This window comes from Manis pentadactyla, chromosome 2, assembly GCF_030020395.1.
Source record: "Manis pentadactyla isolate mManPen7 chromosome 2, mManPen7.hap1, whole genome shotgun sequence".
Lineage (NCBI taxonomy): Eukaryota > Metazoa > Chordata > Mammalia > Pholidota > Manidae > Manis > Manis pentadactyla.
In genome coordinates, this window is record NC_080020.1 from 210,511,270 (window position 1) to 210,532,911 (window position 21,642).

General features: G+C 39.3%; 1 protein-coding gene across 19 annotated transcripts in view; it reads right to left on the reverse strand.

The window, feature by feature from the left end:
* The window catches only part of BIRC6 (baculoviral IAP repeat containing 6), a 285,292-nt gene extending 270,511 nt beyond the window's left edge, over positions 1-14,781 (reverse strand). For 9 of the 19 annotated variants that reach the window (XM_036931661.2, XM_036931663.2, XM_036931660.2 and 6 more), the window contains exon 1: positions 14,214-14,774. In XM_036931661.2, coding sequence (XP_036787556.2) covers positions 14,214-14,538 — 325 coding nt within the window. In that variant the 5' untranslated portion in view covers positions 14,539-14,774. Of the gene's footprint in view, positions 1-14,213 lie in introns of all 19 variants that reach the window. The other 10 variants (XM_036931659.2, XM_057497290.1, XM_036931657.2 and 7 more) reach the window with 3 other exon arrangements.
* Positions 14,782-21,642: the final 6,861 nt, after the last annotated feature.

Below are 21,642 nucleotides of genomic sequence, written 5' to 3' on the forward strand. Positions count from 1 at the left end.
AAAGTATTTGACAAAATTCAACACCCATTGATGAAAAAACCTCTCAACAAATGGGTGTAGAGGGCAACTACCTCAACATAATAAAGGCCATGTATGACAAACCCACAGCCAACATCATACTTAACAGTGAAAAGCTGAAAGCTTTTCCTACAAGATCGGGAACAAGACAAAGGATGCCCACTCTCCCCACTTGTATTCAACGTACTACTGGAGGTTTAAGCCACGGCAATCAGACAGCACAAAGAAATAAAAGGCATACAGACTGGTAAAGAAGAAGTCAAACTGTCATTGTTTGCAGATGACATGATATTGTACATAAAAATCCCTAAAGAATCCAGTCCAAAACTACTAGAACTAATACCTGAATTCAGCAAAGTTGCAGGATATAAAATTAATACACAGAACTCTGTTGCATTCCTATACACTAACGATGAACTAGCAGAAAGAGAAATCAGGAAAACGATTCCATTCACAATTGCATCAAAAATAATAAAATACCTAGGAATAAACCTAACCAAGGCAATGAAAGACCTTTACCCTGAAAACTACAAGACCCTCAGGAGAGAAATTAAAGAGGACACTAATTAATGGAAATTCATCCCATGCTCTTGGGTAGGAAGAACTAATATTGTCAAAATGGCCATCCTGCCTAAAGCAATCTACAGATTCAATGCAATCCCTATCAAAATACCAAAAGCATTCTTCAATGAACTGGAACAAACAGTTCTAAAATTCATATGGAACTACAAAAGACCCTGAATAGTCAAAGCAATCCTGAGAAGGAAGAATAAAGCTGGGGGGATTACACTCCCCAACTTCAAGCTCTACTACAAAGCCACAGTAATCAAGACAATTTGGTACTGGCACAAGAACAGAGCAATAGACAAATGAAAAGACAAGAGAGTTCAGATATAAACCCAACCATATATGGTCAATTAATATACGATAAAAGAGCTATGGACATACAATGGGGAAGTGACAGCCTCTTCAACAACTGGTGTTGGCAAAACTGGACAGCTACATGCAAGAGAATGAAACTGGAATATTGTTTAACCCCATACATAAATGTAAACTCAAAATGGATCAGAGATCTGAATGTAAGTCATGAAACCATAAAACTCTTAGAAGACAACATAGGCAAAAATCTCATGAATATAAACATGAGCAATTTCTTTCTGAACACATCTCCTCGAGCAAGGTAAACAAAAGCAAAAATGAACAAATGGGACTACATTAAACTAAAAAACTTCTGTACAGCAAAGGACACCATCAACAGAACAAAAAGGCATCCTACAGTATGGGAGAATATATTTGTAAATGACATATCCAACAAAGGGTTAACATCCAAAATATATAAAGAACTCACATGCCTCAACACCCAAAAAGCAAATAACCTGATTTAAAAAATGGGTGGAGGATATGAAGAGATAATTCTCCAAAATAGAAATTCAGATGGCCAACAGGCACATGGAAATATGCTCCACATCGCTAATTATCAGGGAAATGCAAATAAAAACCACAATGAGATATCACCTCACATCAGTTAGATGACCAGCATCAAAAAGACAGAACAACAAATGCTGGCGAGGATGCAGAGAAAGGGGAACCCTCCTACACTGCTGGTGGGAATGTAAGCTAGTTCAACCATTGTGGAAAGCAGTATGGAAGTTCCTCAAAAAACTAAAAATAGAAATACCATTTGACCCAAGAATTCCACTCCTAGGAATTTACCCAAAGAAAACAACTTCTAAGATTCAAAAAGACATATGCACAGCCTCTTCAACAACTAGTGTCAGCAAACCTATGTTTACCACAGAAACATTTATAATAGCCAAGATATGGAAACAACCTAAGTATCCATCAGTAGATGAATGGATAAAGAAGATGTGGTACATATACACAGTGGAATACTATTCAGCCATAAAAAAGAAACAAATCCTACCATTCACAACATGGATGAAGCTAGAGGGCATTATGCTCAGTGAAATAAGTCAGGCAGTGAAAGACAAATACCAAATGATGTCCCCCATTTGTGGGGTATAACGATGAAGAAAACTGAAGGAACAAAGTAGCAGCAGACTCTCAGACTCCAAAAAGGGACTAGTGGTTACCAAAGGGGAGGGGTGGTGGAGGAAAGGTAGGGGGGGAGGGAGAAGGGGATTGTGGGGTATCATGATAGTGTGGGGGGTCATGGGTAAGACAGTGTAGCTCAGAGAAGACAAATACGGACTCTGTGGCATCTTACTACACCGATGGACAGTGACTGCAATGGGGTATGGGTAGGGGACTCGATAATAAGGGTGAATGTAATAACCACATTGTTTTTCTTGTGAAACCTTCATAAGAGTGTATATCAATGATACCTTAATAAAAAGAAAAGAACAACGATTAAATGAAAAAAATAGATAGACAGATAGATACATGGCACTTACCTTCAGACTGGTAGTCACACAATCACACAGACCTCTAATCATTCCTCACACAGCCTATATTTTAAGTCCAAGATAAATTACATCCAAATATGATGGAAATCCATCTACTTGTTTCTGCATAGTACAGTGACAGAAACTTCCTCTGGGTATCTGCCCTGCTGCTGTCTCATCTAAATTGAATCTTTGCTCAACTGCCACCTCAGAAATACCCTCCATACCACCTTACAAGCACAAACTGACCCACCACCATCTAACACCAGCTACAATCTCTCATGGCATTCATTACTACTAGAGAGAGAGGAGAAAGAGTGTGTGTGTGTGTGTGTGTGTGTGTGTGTGAGAGAGAGAGAGAGACATCTCTCCCCACTAAGCCATGAGCTCTAGGAAAGCAAAGACCACTAACTGCTGTATCACCAAGGCTTGACACATAATAATTATTTTTGAATTAATGAATTATTTTCTATCACTTTGAAGAACTTTCTAATATACTGAAAGTAAGCTAAAAAAAAAGAAAGTAAGCTAATATGGTAAAATACAATATTCTCAGGGAGTGCTTTTTTTTTTTTTCACTACAACATGAAACAAAGACATTTTAGTTTAGAAACTAGTAGATCTGGTACAGATAGGTCTAGGCATCTCTGTCTTCCATAGCTCCTTTTTCTTTTCTTTTCTTTTCTGCCCCTACTATAAGGTCACTGTCCTTGGCTATCATACCATTTTGCTGAAAAAGTATCAGATCACTTAGTTCCAAAAAATCAATCAAAACTGAATTGCAGAAGGACAAAATGGAAAGTAACAGAAATTTGGCCCTTGATACATCCTTGCTGCTTACAAGTATATCTCATTATACATTCACTAAATACAATTTAAAATATGATGGGGTAGGTTTTATTAGCAGACGGACTAACTTGGGAGGTTACCAAAGAAAGCATTTTTTAAAGCTAAATAGAATGCTATTCAATTCAATGAAACTTGTCTCTCATTTAACTTAGGCATATCAAATAAACTTCCTGATGGAAGGTCCAAGGTGAAGTTTGAACCTCTAAACCTAGCTGTACATTATAATCACCTGGCATGCTTTAAAAAATTAAGTATGATAGTGACTGTAATGGGGTATGTGGGGGGGACTTGGTGATGGGGGAGTCTAGTAAGCATAATGTTCCTCATGTAATTGTAGATTAATGATACCAACATAATTTAAAAATAAAAAAATTTAAGTATACCTGGGCTCCACTCCAGACCATTAAATCAGAATAATGGGACCCAACCAGGGAATATTTTTAAAAGCTCCCCTGATGATTCTACTGAGCAACCAAGGCTGAGAACTACTGCCCTGTGCCATCTCCCCAGTCCTACATCTCTCTCTCCTACTTCACAAATCAAAGTAAAAGTACAGAAACAAATTATGAAGATTTAAAATCCTGGTGCTCACAATAAATCTCAAAGAAGACATTCCTATCTGCCCACTCTAACATTTCTATCATTTTCTCTAAAAAGCATTATATCTACTTCCTCTAAAATACAGTCCTGATTTAACATAAACTAAACTACAATTACTTCCTAGTAGGAGCACTGTCCTTGATACAAACTGTTTTATATAGCAGTTACTTTATTCTTTTTGTTATTTGTACCTCTATTATCTCCTCTTCTACACCCAAGGAGTTTATCTTAACTTTTTCGTACCTGTCACATTTCAAGTGCTACAGTTTACAAAGAATTTCTACATTCATTATCTTACCAGATAATGAAGTAGTCTGAGCCAGAACACTAGCCCAACTGAAAGATGGTAACTCAAAGAAGCGTCTTACCAAAGGTATTCTTTGCATGAGAGACCATGAGCACATTATCAGAGAGGTACCTCTCAGCCACCTTCCCACTGTTATTACATATTACATTACAGAAATATATTATTGCTTATGTTCTATTTGTCGTTATAGCACATACTGCTAACAATAGAGTACCAAATGTCCAATAACTTAAGTAGTTACAACTACAGAGTTACAGGTAAACAAGAATATAGTAACATTTACTTCTGCTCTCTCCCAAGTTCCCACTTGGACAAGTCAGTAAAGAAATATGGAGAGCATTAAACAAACCCACAAAGACAAAACCAACAAGTAAGGAGATGATAACAAAATTTTGAAGCTAGAGGGCAGACAGAAAACTGTTAACTGACTTGTTTCCCTCATAAAAATCTCAAGGCTAAGCCAGGAAGGAGGAAAACCCAAAGTATGTATGTTGTAGTAGTTTTCAAATTATATAGATAATGGCCTAATATGACATTACTTCAAAGCAGTAGCATCTTGCAATATTTTCTCAATTAACTGATAGCTTCTTCAACAGGGCCCTAAATTTTTTTACCTTAAACTGGGAGTTCTCATATTTAAAAATATGGCAGACACAGCCCAGGAGGACCAAGCCCAAGATCTTCAGGCTACCTTACCATTCACTCCCTTCCTCCTGCTTTGCACTCTTAACACCAAATTGCTTGTAACAAATATTACCTGCTTTAGGCCTCTACTCTGGCTCATACTGTTCCCTCTTCCTGGCTAACTCCTTCTCTTTCAAAAGCTGAGATGTCACTGCTTCTAGAAAGTTTTCCAAATTTGGGAGGAGGGGTGGATTTCAAACTCATCTTATTACCCCAAATATCAGACAAACACTTATTAAATTAGCTATATAATTTAAAACACCAAAGCAAAGAGTAACATTTACTGAGTGTTTATGATAGGTCAAGCAGTATCTACTTTTATCAGTTTACTTAATCTTTCCAATAACTCAGTGAGTTAGGTACTCAAGAAGTGCACAGAGAGTTTTAAGTATCATGCCTAGGGGCACAGCTACTAAGTAGTGAATCACAGACCTTAACTCAGTCTGGCTCCATAGCCGATATCCAAAACCACCAAATTCAGCTTTTTCTATAAATGCCAATGCCTCTGAAATCTATATTCCCAAATCTTCAAGCTTCAAGCCTGAATTTTCAAATGTCTTCTCAACATTTCTACTTAGATGTCCTTCAAGAATCTCAAAATTAATGTAAGTGAAATCACTATCTCCTTCTTGTTCCCCAGCCTTCTCCAACAAACATTACTTTTTATATTGCTTATTATAATTAATAAACACCATTCACCCAGTTGCCCAAAGTAGGAACCTAAGCCATGAGTAATTTTCCACCTCAATCTCTCTCATCCCCACATTTAAATTATGTCACTGCTTCTAGAAGGCTTTCCAAATTTGGGAGGAGGGGTGGATCTCTAACTTACATGAGGGGTTTATCATTTCTCATATCTGGACACTAGCTTAGAACCTTTTCTAAAAACACATTTGCATGTCACAAACTACACTGGCTCTCTACCATTTACATCAAGTTCAAACTTCTTAGCAAAACATACTATCTTTGCATAGCTCTCAGCTTCAACTCTAACCATCCCCATACACACCCTAAACCCCAACCCCTCTCCCCTAAAAAACTTCTCTCCATTCCTTATTCACCATGTTTTTAAAGACCTGCACAAGTCAGTAGCTTGGCATAAGATGATGATCCCTGTAACACTGCCTCTTACTATCTCATCTTTCAAAATTGATCATACAAGCAACCTCCTTTGAGAACCTTCTTAAGAAACCTTCTTTGTATACACAGCATTCTGCCTTCCTATATTACAGTACTTATGTATAACATATGCTTAAATGGTTTACCCAAAAACATCATCAAGCATGCAATGGCCGAAATGTTGGCTTAATTATTTTGTGCCCCCATGCAAAGCATATGATCAGTAAATGTTGAATGAATGAATACCAATCAACCAGCCCTTTACATCACCTTGCTCTTTTAACGATTTCAAATCTAAAATCAATCACTGTACATAGTTTATATCTCTCCTATAATACAAAAATTACACTTCTTATAATTATGTCTATTAAATTTCACCCACATTTCCACATGCATAGAAAACTGGAAGAAAATGCTGCAAGTTTAATAGAACATCTGTTGCAAAAATATCTACTACACTCAGCAACCTTTCAAATAGCCATTGCTACCAGAAGAATAAAAAATAATATAAGATAAACATGTATAAAGCACACACTATGTACCAGCACTATTCTACATGCTTGACATATATTAATTCATTTTAATTCTCACAACCACCTTATGAGATAGACACTATTATTATCCTCATTTTATCGATGAACTTCAAGATCAAATAGAATCAAGACTTTAGCCCAAACTGGCCCCAGAGTCTGATCTCTTATACTGCTTCTCATTAATGTCTAAAACTACTAAAATAAAGACTAGAATAAATTATCTACTATGCAGAACCATCTTTGGGCCTACAACAGTCTGGAAAACCTGGGAGGTATATGTAGAAATCTGAATAAATATAAAGGATCTTAAAACCAGGACAAGAATTGTTTTTTAATCTTAATATAAATTCACTCAAATAATTACATTAAAATGTTCTGTTCATAAAACAGCAAATCTTCGACGTAGTCATCATGTGGCACTACTAAACTCAGTCAACTGCAACACAACCAAAGTACATACTCATAGTCCACAAAGAGATTTGCTAAATTGAGTTTTTACAAACAACTCAGATATATCAGGAGAAGAAAGCTATCTTTCAGAGTTACTGAAATCTCAACTCTATACCATGTTTATTATATTTCATAGAACAATAGTTGAGACCAGGAAGAGGAAATAGGAAGTGATTTGAATCACTTACAGGTTCAAAAACTGGGACCTACAGAAGATTTTACATTTTATCCAAATTAATGCATGCCTATTTCAGATGTAATAAGAAAATATTTTCCAACTCTAATAAAATGGTAAGTATGAGTTTTATCCATAAAATTTATTTCTGGAGGACTAAGCATGCTAACCTAACTAGTTTTCTATATTCCAAGACTATATTCCAAGCAGGCAGCTCTGGGCTTTAAGTTTGAACAAGAAACTGTCTTTTCAGACAATTAGTAATCAATCAATTAATCATTATTTATCCAACCTGAACTTCACTGCAACTGGAGTACAACTATCTTTTTCTCATTGTGACCATGTACAAACTTCTCAAGTCAAATCAAAGTCAATGTCTATATAAGAAAAAGAAAAAGGGAGATATTCATAAAGAAATGTGAAACTGGAGTGTTTCTCTAAAAGCAGAGCAGCTCTGGAGTTTCCTCTTTTTCACTGTGACAGAAATCTGGAACCCACTTTAGAAAGTGAAGAGACATGAATTCCTCTTACATATATACTAGAATATCTGTTGATTAATACCTACACACATATATATCTTCATTTACTTATATACATATACTACATGAACAATACATATATACACAGAACTAGTAATACAACAGTTCTAACTTCTGACATTACTCACACCAATACACTGAAAGCTGTTTATCCAAACATGAACAGTATTTGTTAACTTAACATCATTTATATTTCCATCTACATCTGAGTGATATCTATCCTCTGTAAATAAACACTAAGTCAATGAACATTTTTTAAAGTAACAGTGGAGTATGACAACACTAAGCACCCATGAGGCTTAAGAGAATCAGAATTAAATGTGACCCACTATACACGTGCCAAGCAGTGTTAGGCACTTTAAATATGTTTGCCTGCTTCAGCTTTGCAACTATGCTATTAAATATTAATTTTAACTTACAAACAAGGAAGCTGAAGTTCAGAAAGTTTAGGTAGTAGTGAGTTAGCAAGTGAACTAAAAATTTAGGACCACCTAAAACATAAAGCCTATGCTCCCTCTACATGCCCTCAAAAAAAGCTGATTAAAAAACCTAAACAATATAAAGCATACTACATTTAGGGGAAAAGGGGCACTATTTCAGAAAGCAAAAGAAACCACCACCAACAATAATTAAATAAATTAGAAAATTATAAATAAATTAACAACAAAACTAGATGAATTCTGTAGGATAAAAGGTGGTAAAATCAGAGAAAGTCCTAAGAAGATCAAATATGGGATTAAGTTCAAAAGATTTAACAGAGAATATCAAAAAGGCTTAATCAAGTAATAAGAAAGAAGAGAAGGATATTTGCCAAGATTTACAACAGGAACTGTTTTTTTGAACAGTAAACACACTATTCAAACAGTAAACACTGTTCTATGCACTTTACACATATTAACACTTAATCTTCACAATTAGTACACTTATCAGCCCAATTTTGCAAATAGAGAAAGTGGAACAGAAATGTCAAGTAATTTTGTCAAGCTAACAGAGTTAAATTGGGGAAGAAAAAAAATGATTTTAACCCCTAAACCATCTGTGCCCACAACCAGGCTCCTTACTGTTATGTTAAATTGCATGAACAAACAACAGTTAAAGAGAGGGACATATCTAGTAATATAAGCAATATAGTCAGGTGGTATACACAGAGCTATTTGACTTTTAAAGCCCAAACTCCATAAATAAGAATATCAAAAGATGTTCAACATCATATGTCATTAGGGAGCTGAGATTAAAACAACAAGATACCACCACACACCTATTAGAACAGCCACAACCAAAAAATGACAATACCAAATGCCAAGGAGGATGTGGAGCAACAGGAACTCTCATTTACGGTTCCTGGGAATTCAAATAGTACACTTGGAAAACAGTGGAAGTTTCTTACAAAACTAAACATACTCCTGCGATACAATTCAGCAGTCATGCTCCTTGGTATTTACCCAAATGAACTAAAAACTTATATCAACACAAAAACTGGCAGATATTTACAGAAGTTTTATTCATAACTATCACAATCTGGAAGCAAACAAGATGTCCTTCAGTGAGTGAATAGGTAAATAAACTGTGGTACACTCGGAAAATGGAATATTATTCAATGATAGAAAGAAACGAGCTATCTATGAGTTATGAAAAGACATGGAGGAAATTTACATGCATGTTACTAAGTGAAAGAAACCAAACTGAAAAGGCTATATACTATATGATTCCAACCATAAGACATTCTAGAAAAGGCTAAACTACGGAGACAGTAAAAAGATCAGTGGTTGTCAGTGGGTAAGAGGAAGGGGTGAACAGGCTGAACACAGAGAATTTTTAGGACAGTGAAACCATTCTGTATGATACATCATACACATTTGTCAGAACCATACAATGTACAACACCAAGAGTGAACACTAACATAAACTATGGACTTTGGGTGACACTGATGTGTTCACACAGGTTCACCAATTGTAATATACCACTCTGCTGCTAGATGTTGATAGTGAGGGAGGGTGTGTGTGTGTCTGTGTGGTGGTGAGACAGATTGTATGTAGGATGTAGGAACGCTGTACCTTTGGTTCAATTTTACCATGAACCTAAATGCTCTAAAAAATATAAAATCTACTTAAGAAAAATAAAAGCTGAGTAGGGTGTTTATATAGCAGTTAGTACATAAGGGAGCATCTATTTAACACACTCATTAGTATACATACACCAAATCAAAAATATCTGTTAATATTTTATACTAGGCATCCGGTGGAGGGGGACAAGTAGACAAGAGTTTGATAAATAGTTGAACAGACATTATAAGTTCACAAAAAGCTAAACAAAATGGACTTTAATAGTTCAAGACAGAAAACATAACCATAAGCAGTAAGTCACCCAGTTACTAAAACATATTAATAGGGCACTTTGTGCTTAGAGGGTCAGTGGATCACTTCAGGCTAAAAGAATAAGGAAGTTAAAATCAACTCTAGGCTTTTAAAAAATGGGTAAGATCTTATGCTTTCTATCTTTATCTTGCATCTACCTACCACTTCAGCATTTTATTTAAAAAAAAAAAGGAGAAATGTGGGATTCATATATAAATCAAGTATAAAAATCAAATGAAAAAAAAATGGGTAAGATCTGCCTAACTGTCTGGATGGAATTGCTGCATTCCAAGAAAGAACAGAACTAGGGGAGTTAACAAAAGAAATTAAATGTTTCACAAAGCAAAATACAGAGACTGGTAGAGGCCAGATCATGGAGGTCAGTGAATGCCAGGCAGCAAACCAGCACAAGACTCAGAAATCTAAACTCTTAAACACTAACAGGGAGCAAATACTTGACTAACCTGCATATACACTGACATCTATTAATCTAATGAAAGTGTATTGATAAACATCTTATGTCAGATACATATAATTTGAAGATATATACCATATATACCAGTTAAATTCACCATCTCTGCTACCCAATTGAATACATATACATACAAGTCCTGCTCCCATCCTTCAATTTCCAATCTACACTAAAAGGCTACTCATAACCCTATAAACTGAACCCATCCATAAGATACTCTATCACCCAATAAAACTCTGTAAAGTTACACCACCGCTTATCCCCTCAAATAAAGATGTCTTTCCTCTGGGGTAGAAAAGAAGGTGGCTCATTGCCCATGAACAGGAAAGACGGGTCATGTTAGAACCATGGTCACTACTGGCACCTTCTCCCCATACTATTTATAGGACTGTCACCCTCTGTTAATCATTAAAAGCAAACCTACTAAATACCTACATATTCCAGGCAGAACATAAAATGCAGCATTCCCTCCCCAGTCACCTGAATAGATAACATACACAAGGACCTTATACCAGCTCTGACAATTGTTATTAATAAGCTGCACTTTTCATACATGAAAACACTTCAGAATTTGTCCATTGTTACTTTCAAAGTTTTTCTGTAATCCTTTTATTTCGTTTGTCATGAACTCTTCAACACGTTGTTAATCACATCTTCAAATCCTCAACACATGGTCGTCTGCATTTTATCCAATCTCATACTTTTCTAATCAACAAATGCCCCAACATACCCCAAAATTAAGTTACCTCAAATCAATGCTGTTTTATGCCTCTACCTTTACACTTGAGTTATTCACCTAAAACACTCCCCTTTAGTAATCTACCATCAGAGTGACTATTTTCTTCCCTTTCATGAACAGATACAAATACATAGGTCCCATTTCCCCAAATATTTATAAAAACTTTTTCTCAGTCATGGCCTTCAGACATAAAAACACCCTATGGGACTCCTCTTTCTATAGAAAACATTTTAAAACTTTTGTTAATATGGCTTTTTTAAATAAAAAATCCAAATACATATAGTATGATACCATTTATTCAGTTTAAAATTAAGGAAGACAGTATTAGATATTGTTTAAAATACAAGCATATATTGAAAAACAGAAAAAGAAATTCAGATGGCCAACAGACATATGAAAACATGCTCCACATAACTAATATCAGGGAAAAGCAAATTAAAACCACAATGAGATATCACCTCACACCAGTAAGGATGGCCAAAATCGAAAAGACTAAGTACAACAAATGCTGATGAGGATGAGGAGAAAGGGGAACCCTCCTACACTGCTGGTAGGGATGTAAGCTAGTTCAACCATTGTGGAAAGCAGTAAGGAGGTTCCTCAAAAAAATAAAAATAGAAATACCATTTGACCCGGGAACCCCACTCCGTGGAATTTACCCAAAGCATACAGCTTCTCAGATTCAAAAAGACATATGCACCCCTATGTTTATGGCAGCACTTTTTACAATAGCCATGATACAGAAGAAACCTAAGTATCCATCAGTAGATGAAAGGATAAAGATGTGGTACATATACACAATGGAATACTATTCAGCCATAAAAAAGAAACAAATTCTACCATTTGCAACAACATGGATGGAGCTGGAGGACATTATTATGCTCAGTGAAATAAGTCAGGCGGAAAAAGACAAGTGCCAAATGATTTCCCTCATTTGTGGAGTATAACAATGAAGCAAAACTGAAGGAACAAAATAGCAGCAGACTCACAGACTCCAAGAAGAGACTAGTGGTTACCAAAGGAGAGGGGTGGGGGAGGACGGGAGAAGCGGATGAGGGGTATTATGTTTAGTACACATGGTGTGGGGGATCACGGGGAAGTAGCACAGAGAAGGCAAATAGTGAATCTGTGGTGTCTTACTACACTGATGGACACTGACTGCATTGGGGTGTGGGTGGGGACTTGATAATATGGTAAATGTAGTAACCACATTGTTTTTTCAAGTGAAACCTTCATAAGAGAGTATATCAATAATACCTTAATAAAAAATTTTTTAAAAAAAGAAAAACATAAAGACACATGAAAATAATTAAACCAAATTAAGGATAATGGTCTTGGGAAAGGATTGGAGGAATACAATCCAGACGAAACACAGAGGAGGCTCCAACTCTACCTGTAATGTTTCATTCCTTAAACTGAGTCAGGGATACTTAGTTGTTCATTGTGATTATTCTCTGTACCTTTTCGTATTTAAAATATTTTTAAGTGAGTTTAAAAACATATCCAATTACTAATGAGTATCTCCCTCTCATACATAGTGACAAACTGTTATGTCAAAGTTGCAGTAACGGCTCATTAACATCTGAAACATCCCTCCTGTCCCTTACCTAAGCCAAGAGAAGAAAAATGACAAGCCTACAACCCAAAACTTCCTCTTGGATACACTCTAGGTTTATATTCTATAGCTGTACACAATCCATTTCTTTCACAATTCTCACATCAACAAAAATTAAATCCCTTATTTTATCTCTGCATCCTTAAACTGCCATTAACTATCAAGCACCCTATTACTCATACGGTAATAATGACCTTTCCTTATTTGTCTGTGCTAAAACACAAGTGAAATGGTAGATCACATAACTACTTGCACTGGGCTAAATGCAGAGAGTCGTTATCTATCTCTGTGCATGACTCTAATTCACTCATATACTAACTTTTCAGTCTCGATTTATAACATCTAAATTAAGCCACACATCATTTAACCGCAAATGAAATACCATCTCAGCCAAACATTTACTTGGCTGAGGCAATTCCAAAGCACCCCACTCCAGGCCACTGAGCGTCCACTTCAGGCATACGAAAGATCCGTCCCTGGACCAACGTTTTCAGATCTTAAACTGCTCTCTTCTACTGGTGAGATTCAGACACACCTCTGAATCCCAACTTTCAGCTCGCTGTGGTTAAACAAGTAGGGGGAGCCTTATGTTTCACCTCATTAAGAACTCAAAGCAATCTGTATTTCATACACCACAGGTCCTGAGTTTCTCACCACTGGGAGGTAGAAGTTGGAAGCCCCGAGGTAGGAGACAAGATTTAGTCTTCCTTGGTGTCCGCCAGAGACCTAAAGCTGTCCACGAAACAGTTCAGGCAGCCGGCCCGCCCACTTCCCTCCCCGCCCCGACGCCAAACGCACCCCACCCCCACCGCCGGCACGAAGCCCGCTATACAGCACAGCACCTGCGGGTCCCACGAACAGCCGAGGATCCCCTACTCTCAAGAGGAGGGCTCGGACGCCGGCTCGGACCTCGCCTCCGGCCACCAGCCTCTCACGTCGGCACCAACCTTAAGTAGCCTTTAGCTCTCTAACCTTTAGCACAAGGCAGGACCGACACCGTCTCCAGGACCTACCCGGGGGCCTGACCTTCTCCGGTGCCGCGCTCCGAGGCCTTCTCACCTGTTCCAGAGGACCAACCTACACCGGACGGCCCGAGGTCCGAAAGGCAACTCCCACTACGGCCCGACTTGCCAGTCTTTTCTTCCCAGCTGCAGCCGCAGAAAAGCTGAGCACTAAGGTCCTCCTCCACCAGCTTCCGGGCCTCCGTTCACAGCCACGCCTGATCCCCCAGCCTCCGACACCCCACTCCCGTCACGCCGCTTCCCGTCCTCCCGAGGCTGAGCCCCAGGGCTTGGCGGCTTCCTTCCTCGGCATCCCGCGGGCCCGGCTCCCGCCTGGTGTGCCGCACACTCACCGCTGAGGGCCGAGGCCTGTAGGGTGGCCCCCGAGGTGCCGTCGATGACTTTGATGGTCCCGCGACTGGTGACGGCCAGGATGGCGTTGAGCGCCGGATGGTAGGAGAGGCTGTGCAGACCATCGGCGTCGCAGCGCATGCAGCCGTCCCGCAGCACCAGCCACTCCGAGACCGCGGCCGCTCCCGGCCCCGCCGCCGAGGAGCAGCCCGGGCCCGAGGCCGCCGCAGCCGCAGCCGCCATCTTCCGGCCTGCGCTCAGCACAATCACACTGGGAAGCGGCTCAGTGACAGTCCCGGGAGGTGCAGCACCACCGCCAGTCACCATCCGGGGCCAGGGGGCAAGCGAAGCGCGTTAGCCGGAAGTGAAGTAAGGCGCCGGCACGCACGCGGGACGTTCGGCCGCGCGCCCGGAGGGGCCAAGCTGGAAGGCTGGCAGGGGAGCGGGAGAGGGAGCGAAAGAGGCGGGGCCCGGAGGGGGCGGGAGGCCAGCAGGTGGAGCATGCGCGGGAGGGGTCGCCCGTGCCATGCGCCGCTGCGGAGGCCACCCCCGCGTCCGCAATGTCCCAGTTTCTTTTTCTGAGTCAGGGGAGTGGCCGCTGCCTGGGCTCCGCCCCGCTCCCCTGCTCCTGATGGTGGGAGTTGGGCTCGGTGTATTTCCGCCAGGCGGAGACCTCGTCGGGTCCGCCCTGTCCGAGACGCCCCGAAGCCCTTCGCTACGGTTCCAGCCGTGCCCGGACGTTCCCAGCACGTGCTGTGCCTCTGTTTGGAGGTGCCTAGAGGGATCTCAGAATCTGGGCCGTGCCTCTAGTCAGAATAAGCAGTCTGAAAACTCCATAGTCTGGATTTGGAGAAAGGGTACGACCCCCACAAGCCCGTGCCTATCACAGCGCTCGTCCGCAAATCTTTATGTTGAACAAAATAACAGGAGTTGCTGGACACACATATTATCTTATTCTCTCTATCTTCGCTACAAGTAATTACAGTTATGTAAATTGTTCATAGGTGTGTGGGGTGGCAAAGCAATGTAGTCAAGTAAATTTACTAATCATCCCCCTTTGGATAAGAGCAATGTTTTTTAAATTTTTATTTCTAAATAATTATTAGATTTACAGTTCATTGCAAATATAATACAGACCTCTGTGGTCTGCCTCCCTAATACCTGTAACTGCTATAAAACTATGAGAAAAACAATTGGACCCCAAACTGAAGGATATTCTATGAAATATCTGACCAGTACTTTTCAGAGAGAACAGAGGTCCAATTTACTCAATGGCTTCCCCTAGCAATTACATGTTATGTAACTTTAGTGCACTATCAAAAGCAGCGATTTGACATTCACCTGATGTGTGTACAGTTCTGGGTTTTAGCACATGTAGATTTGTGCACCACAATCAAGATATAACTATGTTCTGTGTATTTGGGGCTTATTATATTATCTTGGAAATCCTAATTTCCTCTTCCTTAAAAACCTAATTACAGTGTGGTTGTAAGCATTAAGAATCATTTGTATCAGAAAAAGACATGTATCAAATGATTTCACTCATCTGTGGAGTATAAGAAGAAAAAAACTGAAAGAACAAAACAGCAGCAGACTCACAGAACCCAAGAATGGACTAACAGTTACCAAAGGGAAGGGGACTGGGGAGGATGGGTGGGAAGGGAGGGATAAGGGGGAAAAAAAGGGGGCATTACTACTAGTAGACATAATGTAGGGGTTGAGTACGAGGAGGGCTGTACAACCCAGAGAAGACAAGTAGTGATTCTGTAGCATCTTACTACCTTGATGGGTGGTGATTATAATGAGGTATGTGGGGGGAACTTGATGATGGGGGGAATCTAGTAAACATAATGTTGATCATGTAATTGTAGATTAATGATACCAAAATTAAAAAAAAAATTTTTAAGTGATGTGCTGCAATGTAAACTGATGCAGCTTCTGTGGAAATGTTTGTCAATTTCTCAAATAGTTAAATAAAACTGCTGTGTGACCCAGTTAAAAAAAAACTTGTGCTAAAATAAGCATAAAAAAAGAATAATTTGTAAAATGTGTAGAACAGCATCTGTCATATAGTAAGTGCTCAATAAACGTTATGAAAGTTAATTGCCTGCCCACATTCAAGGAAACTTCCTTCAGGAGATCTTGATGGATTATCCCAACTATATCTTAAACCTATTTATTCATATGCAGAGTTGTATTTATATAATCCATATATTCATTCCATTTTGGAATGCTAAATATGTCATTTTATCTGCTGTTGAGAGGCAACACATAATAAAGTGGAAAAATACCTAAGTATTAAACTCTAAATGAATATCTGATTTTCAGTCACTGTAGCCTCATTTATCAACCTTCTATGAACCTGGGCAAGTCAATTATACATTCTGAGCATGTTTCACAGAATGTCAAACACATGATAAAATTATTTGCTTTACACAGACTTGTTACAAGTACTTGTGAAAGTACTTACAGGCTGTAAAAATGGAAACAGAAAGAGGTGAAATGGCTTGTCCAAGCTCTCACAGGTTCTGAGGAAGGAGTAACAGATAGTAGAGCTTGAATTTATGCAGTTTGACTCCAGAACTCACATTCCTAACTTAACCCCTCTACTCAAAACTTCAGTGCCCAGAGTGCAAAAATAAAACCTATATATAACAGGGAGTGTCCTGAAACTGGTTTAAATCTCAGGACATAAGCAAAAACTGTAAAAGCTGCCATTTTACAGTTTTTTCATTCAAGACCCGTTAGGACCATCCTTTTCCATTCACCTGAAAGTTTCCCCTGAGTGGGCCTCAAAAGCAAACCAAGCCCCTCATCTTACTAACAGGGAAACAAAGTAGTAACCCGAACACTAAATTTAAGTTTAGAGTATCTTATGTTGTCCTATACTGAAAAGAATTGAGGGCATAGTTTTGCTGGTTGATCTTACATTTTTCTGATTGGAGAAAAAGGATTTCTTTTCTATGAATTCAGACTGCTTTTAGCTGTAAATCAGCCTTCTCCAAAGCTATTAACCCTGGTGTTCTGAAATAAAACACTTCTATAATCAAAGAATTTGGGAAATAACACTCCCTACGTTTTGCCTCTTGGGAGATTTATAATACACATTAGCATATCAAACCTCCAAATCCTATGATAAAGAATCCCTCAAACTCATATGACCACAGAATTCTGCAAAACTAGTACGCTCTTAGTGTAACTTGTTGCTTGTTTTTGTGAATATGTATTTTGGTTTGAGCATTTACTGAGATCCCAGAGACTGCAGTTACATGTTTCCAAACCCAGGTTAAGTTTCCTTGAATTGAAGTGATCATAAAAATAAAACTGGGCAAGACTGAGTAAAGTCCAACATCAATTGTATTGCTGATGCCTTTATGCACATGGCATTGAAAGCAATTACTTCTGATAGTAAAATGTACTGATATTGATAGCTGGTCTATTTTGGGGATAGATGGTGATTGCCTAAAAGAAGTAGAAATTCCCACTGACAATCCTTCTGGAAAGAGGAATTTGCTGGAATCAGAAATGTGGACCCAGAAAGCAGGCCTAATGGACACAGAAAAAGCATTCGACAAAATCCAACATCCATTCAAGAGAAAAAAAAAATTCTCAGCAAACTAAAAATAGAAGGAAATTTCCATGACTTGATAAAAAGCATCTATGGAAAAACCTGCAGCTCACAGCATACTTAATAGTAAAAGACTGGATGTTGGCTGGTAATTGTAGGCCTGCTTTTGTTATGTAGCTGTATTCCTATTATGTTAATGTGTGTGCGCAATTTAATTAGTAGTTTAAAACCTATACATGCTTATGTTACTCTACAAGATATGTCAAAGAAATAATCAATCTTCCCATGTTTTCTTCCATCTGCTACTTCTATAGCTTTTCTTCTTCCTTCCTAATTACAACCCTTAAATAGAATTCATACCTCATATCGAATTTACCGAGTATCATAATTCTTCCAAGTGGTAAAGATACCTCAAGACAAATGCTGGGCATAGAAGCCACAGGGCATAAATCTGCAAAGAACTAAAAAGCTAACCTTTTAAAACAATATTGCTTCTCTCTCACCAACTTTACATTTCCCTGTATGGCCCCGGAAGATGAATGGTTAGCCAGAGACAGGTAAGATTCCTCAAGGGAGGAACAACCTAAGACAGGCACAGTCACAGGGGGGTCATCAGGTGAGAAATTGGGGATCAACAGAGGTGAGGCTTAGAACCTCACCCCCCCCGTTTTGAGAGAAATCTTCTGCATCCGTGGATGTTTTGTTGCCCTTGTCTAGCTTGGATTACTACTTAGTCTATAGGCACAGACCTGATCATCTACATTTGCCCTCTTACAGCACTAAATTGTTTTCTACCTTTATCTTGCATCTACCTATAACTCCAGCATTTTATTTAAAAATAATAATAATAATAATAAGGGAGAAATGTGGGATTCACATATAAATCAAGTATAAAAATTAAACGAAGGGCAGAGCCAAGATGGCGGCGTGACTAGGACAGTGGGAATCTCCTCCCAAAAACATATATACTTTTGAAAATACAGCAAATACAACTAATCCTAAAAGAGACCAGAAGACACAGGACAATGGCCAGACTACATCCACACGTGCGAGAGCCCAGGGCCTGGTGAAAGGGGTAAGATACAAGCCCCGGCCGGGCAGGACCCGAGCGCCCCTCACGCCAGCTCCCAGCGGGAGGAGAGGAGTCAGAGGGGGGACAGAGAGGGAGCCCAGGACTGCTAAACACCCAGCCCTAGCCATCCACACCAGAGAACAGACACAGTGCATGCATGGAGGGCTGGAAACTAGGGAAACCGGGCAGCAAGACCTCTGAGTGGGTCCCGAAGCTGATGCCCCTGTGACAAAGAAAAGTGAGTGCTTTTTGAAAATCTTAAAGGGACAGGGATGCGACAGCTGGACGGAAACAACCCAGGTCACAGTCCAGAAGCTGGAAATTCCAGGGAAACCCAGGCAAACTAACCCCCTGGGCAACAGCTTTGAGACCCCTCACGGAGGTAAACAGCCAAACAGACCCCCGTACAATACCCATCCGGGCATGGCCATAGCAGAGAAGCAGCCTGTGGCTGGCCACGCCTTCAGGAAGGCAGCTTCCTCCATACCGGCCGGGCAAGACACAAAGATCCAGTCTACACGCAATTGCCCAACACAAGCCACTAGGGGTCGCAGTTGTCCCAGTGAAAAAAGGCCAGTAGCAAGTGGAAAGTTTGGCTCTCCCAGATGACAGTCAATAGCACCTATCAACATGAAAAGGCAAAAAAATTTGATCCAGACAAGACTAACCCAGACAGCTTCAGCATCTGCCCCTGAGAAGGAATCTGGGGAGATAGATTTAACCAGTCTTCCTGAAAAAGAATTCAAAACAAAAGTCATAACCATACTGATGGACTTGCAGAGAAATATGCAAGAACTAAGGAAGGAGAATACAGAAATAAAGCAAGCTCTGGAAGGACTTCAAAACAGAATGGATGAGATGCAAGAGACCATTAATGGACTAGAAAACAGAGAACAGGAACGCAGAGAAGCTGATGCAGAGAGAGATAAAAGGATCTCCAGGAACGAAAGAATATTAAGAGAGCTGAGTGACCAATCAAACAGGAACAATATTCGCATTTTGGGGTACCAGAAGAAGAAGAGAGAGAAAAAGGGATAGAAAGTGTCTTTGAAGAAATAATTGCTGAAAACTTCCCCAAACAAGGGGAGGAAATGGCCTCTCAGACCACAGAGGTACACAGAACTCCCATGACAAGGAATCAAAGGAGCGCAACACAAAGACACATAATAATTAAAATGGCAAAGATCAAAGACAAGCACAAAGTATTAAAGGCAGCCAGAGAGGAATAAAGGTCACCTACAAAGGAAAACCCATCAGGCTATCATCAGATTTCTCAACAGAAACTCTACAAGCCAGAAGAAAATGGCATGATATACTTAATGCAATGAAACAGAAGGGCCTCAAACCAAGACTACTGTATCCAGCACAATTATCATTTAAATATGAAGGAGGGATTAAACAATTCCCAGACAAGCAAAAGTTGAGGGAACTTGCCTCGCAAACCACCTCCACAGGGCATCTTACAGGGACTGCTCTAGATGGGAGCACTCCTAAAAAGAGCACAGAACAAAACACCCAACATATGAAGAAGGGAGGAGGAGGAATAAGAAGGGAGAGAAATAAAGAATCATCAGACTTTGTTTATAAAAGCTCAACAATTGAGTTAAGTTAGACAGTAAGATAGTAAAGAAGCTAACCTTGAACCTTTGGTAACCACAAACTTAAAGCCTGCAATGGTCATAAGTACATACCTTTCAATAATCACCCTAAATGTAAATGGACTGAAGCATCAATCAAAAGACACAGAGTAATAGAATGGATAAAAAAGCAAGATCCATCCATATGCTGCTTACAAGAGACTCACCTCAAACCCAAAGACATGCACAGACTTAAAGTCAAGGGATGGAAAAAGATATTTCATGCAAACAACAGAGAGAAAAAAGCAGGTGTTGCAATACTAGTATCACACAAAACAGACTTCAAAATAAAGAAGGTAATAAAAGATAAAGAAGGACATTACATAATGATAAAGGGCTCAGTCCAACAAGAGGATATTACCATTATAAATATATATGCACCCAATACAGGAGCACCAACATATCTGAAACAAATACAAACAGAACTAAAGGAGGAAATAGAATGCAATGCATTCATTCTGGGAGACTTCAACACACCACTCACTCCAAAGGACAGATCCACCAGACAGAAAATAAGTAAGGACACAGAGGCACTGAACAACACACTAGAACAGATGGACCTAACAGACATCTACAGAACTCTACATCCAAAAGCAACAGGATACACATTCTTCTCAAGTGCACATGGAACATTCTCCAGAATAGACCACATACTAGGCCATAAAAAGAGCCTCAGTAAATTCCAAGAGATTGAAATCCTACCAACCAACTTTTCAGACCACAAAGGCATACAACTAGAAATAAACTGTACAAAGAAAGCAAAAAGGCTCACAAACACATGGAGGCTTAACAACACGCTCCTAAATAATCAATGGATCAATGACCAAATCAAAACGGAGATCCAGAAATACATGGACACAAACTACAACAACAACACAAAGCCCCAACTACTGTGGGATACAGCAAAAGCAGTCTTAAGAGGAAAGTATATAGCAATCCAGGCATATTTAAAGAAGGAAGAACAATCCCAAATGAATGCTCTAATGTCACAATTATCGAAATTGGAAAAAGAAGAACACATGAGGCCTAAGGTCAGCAGAAGGAGGGACATAATAAAGATCAGAGAAGAAATAAATAAAATTGAGAATAATAAAACAATAGCAAAAATCAATGAAACCAAGAGCTGGTTCTTCGAGAAAATAAAATAGATAAGC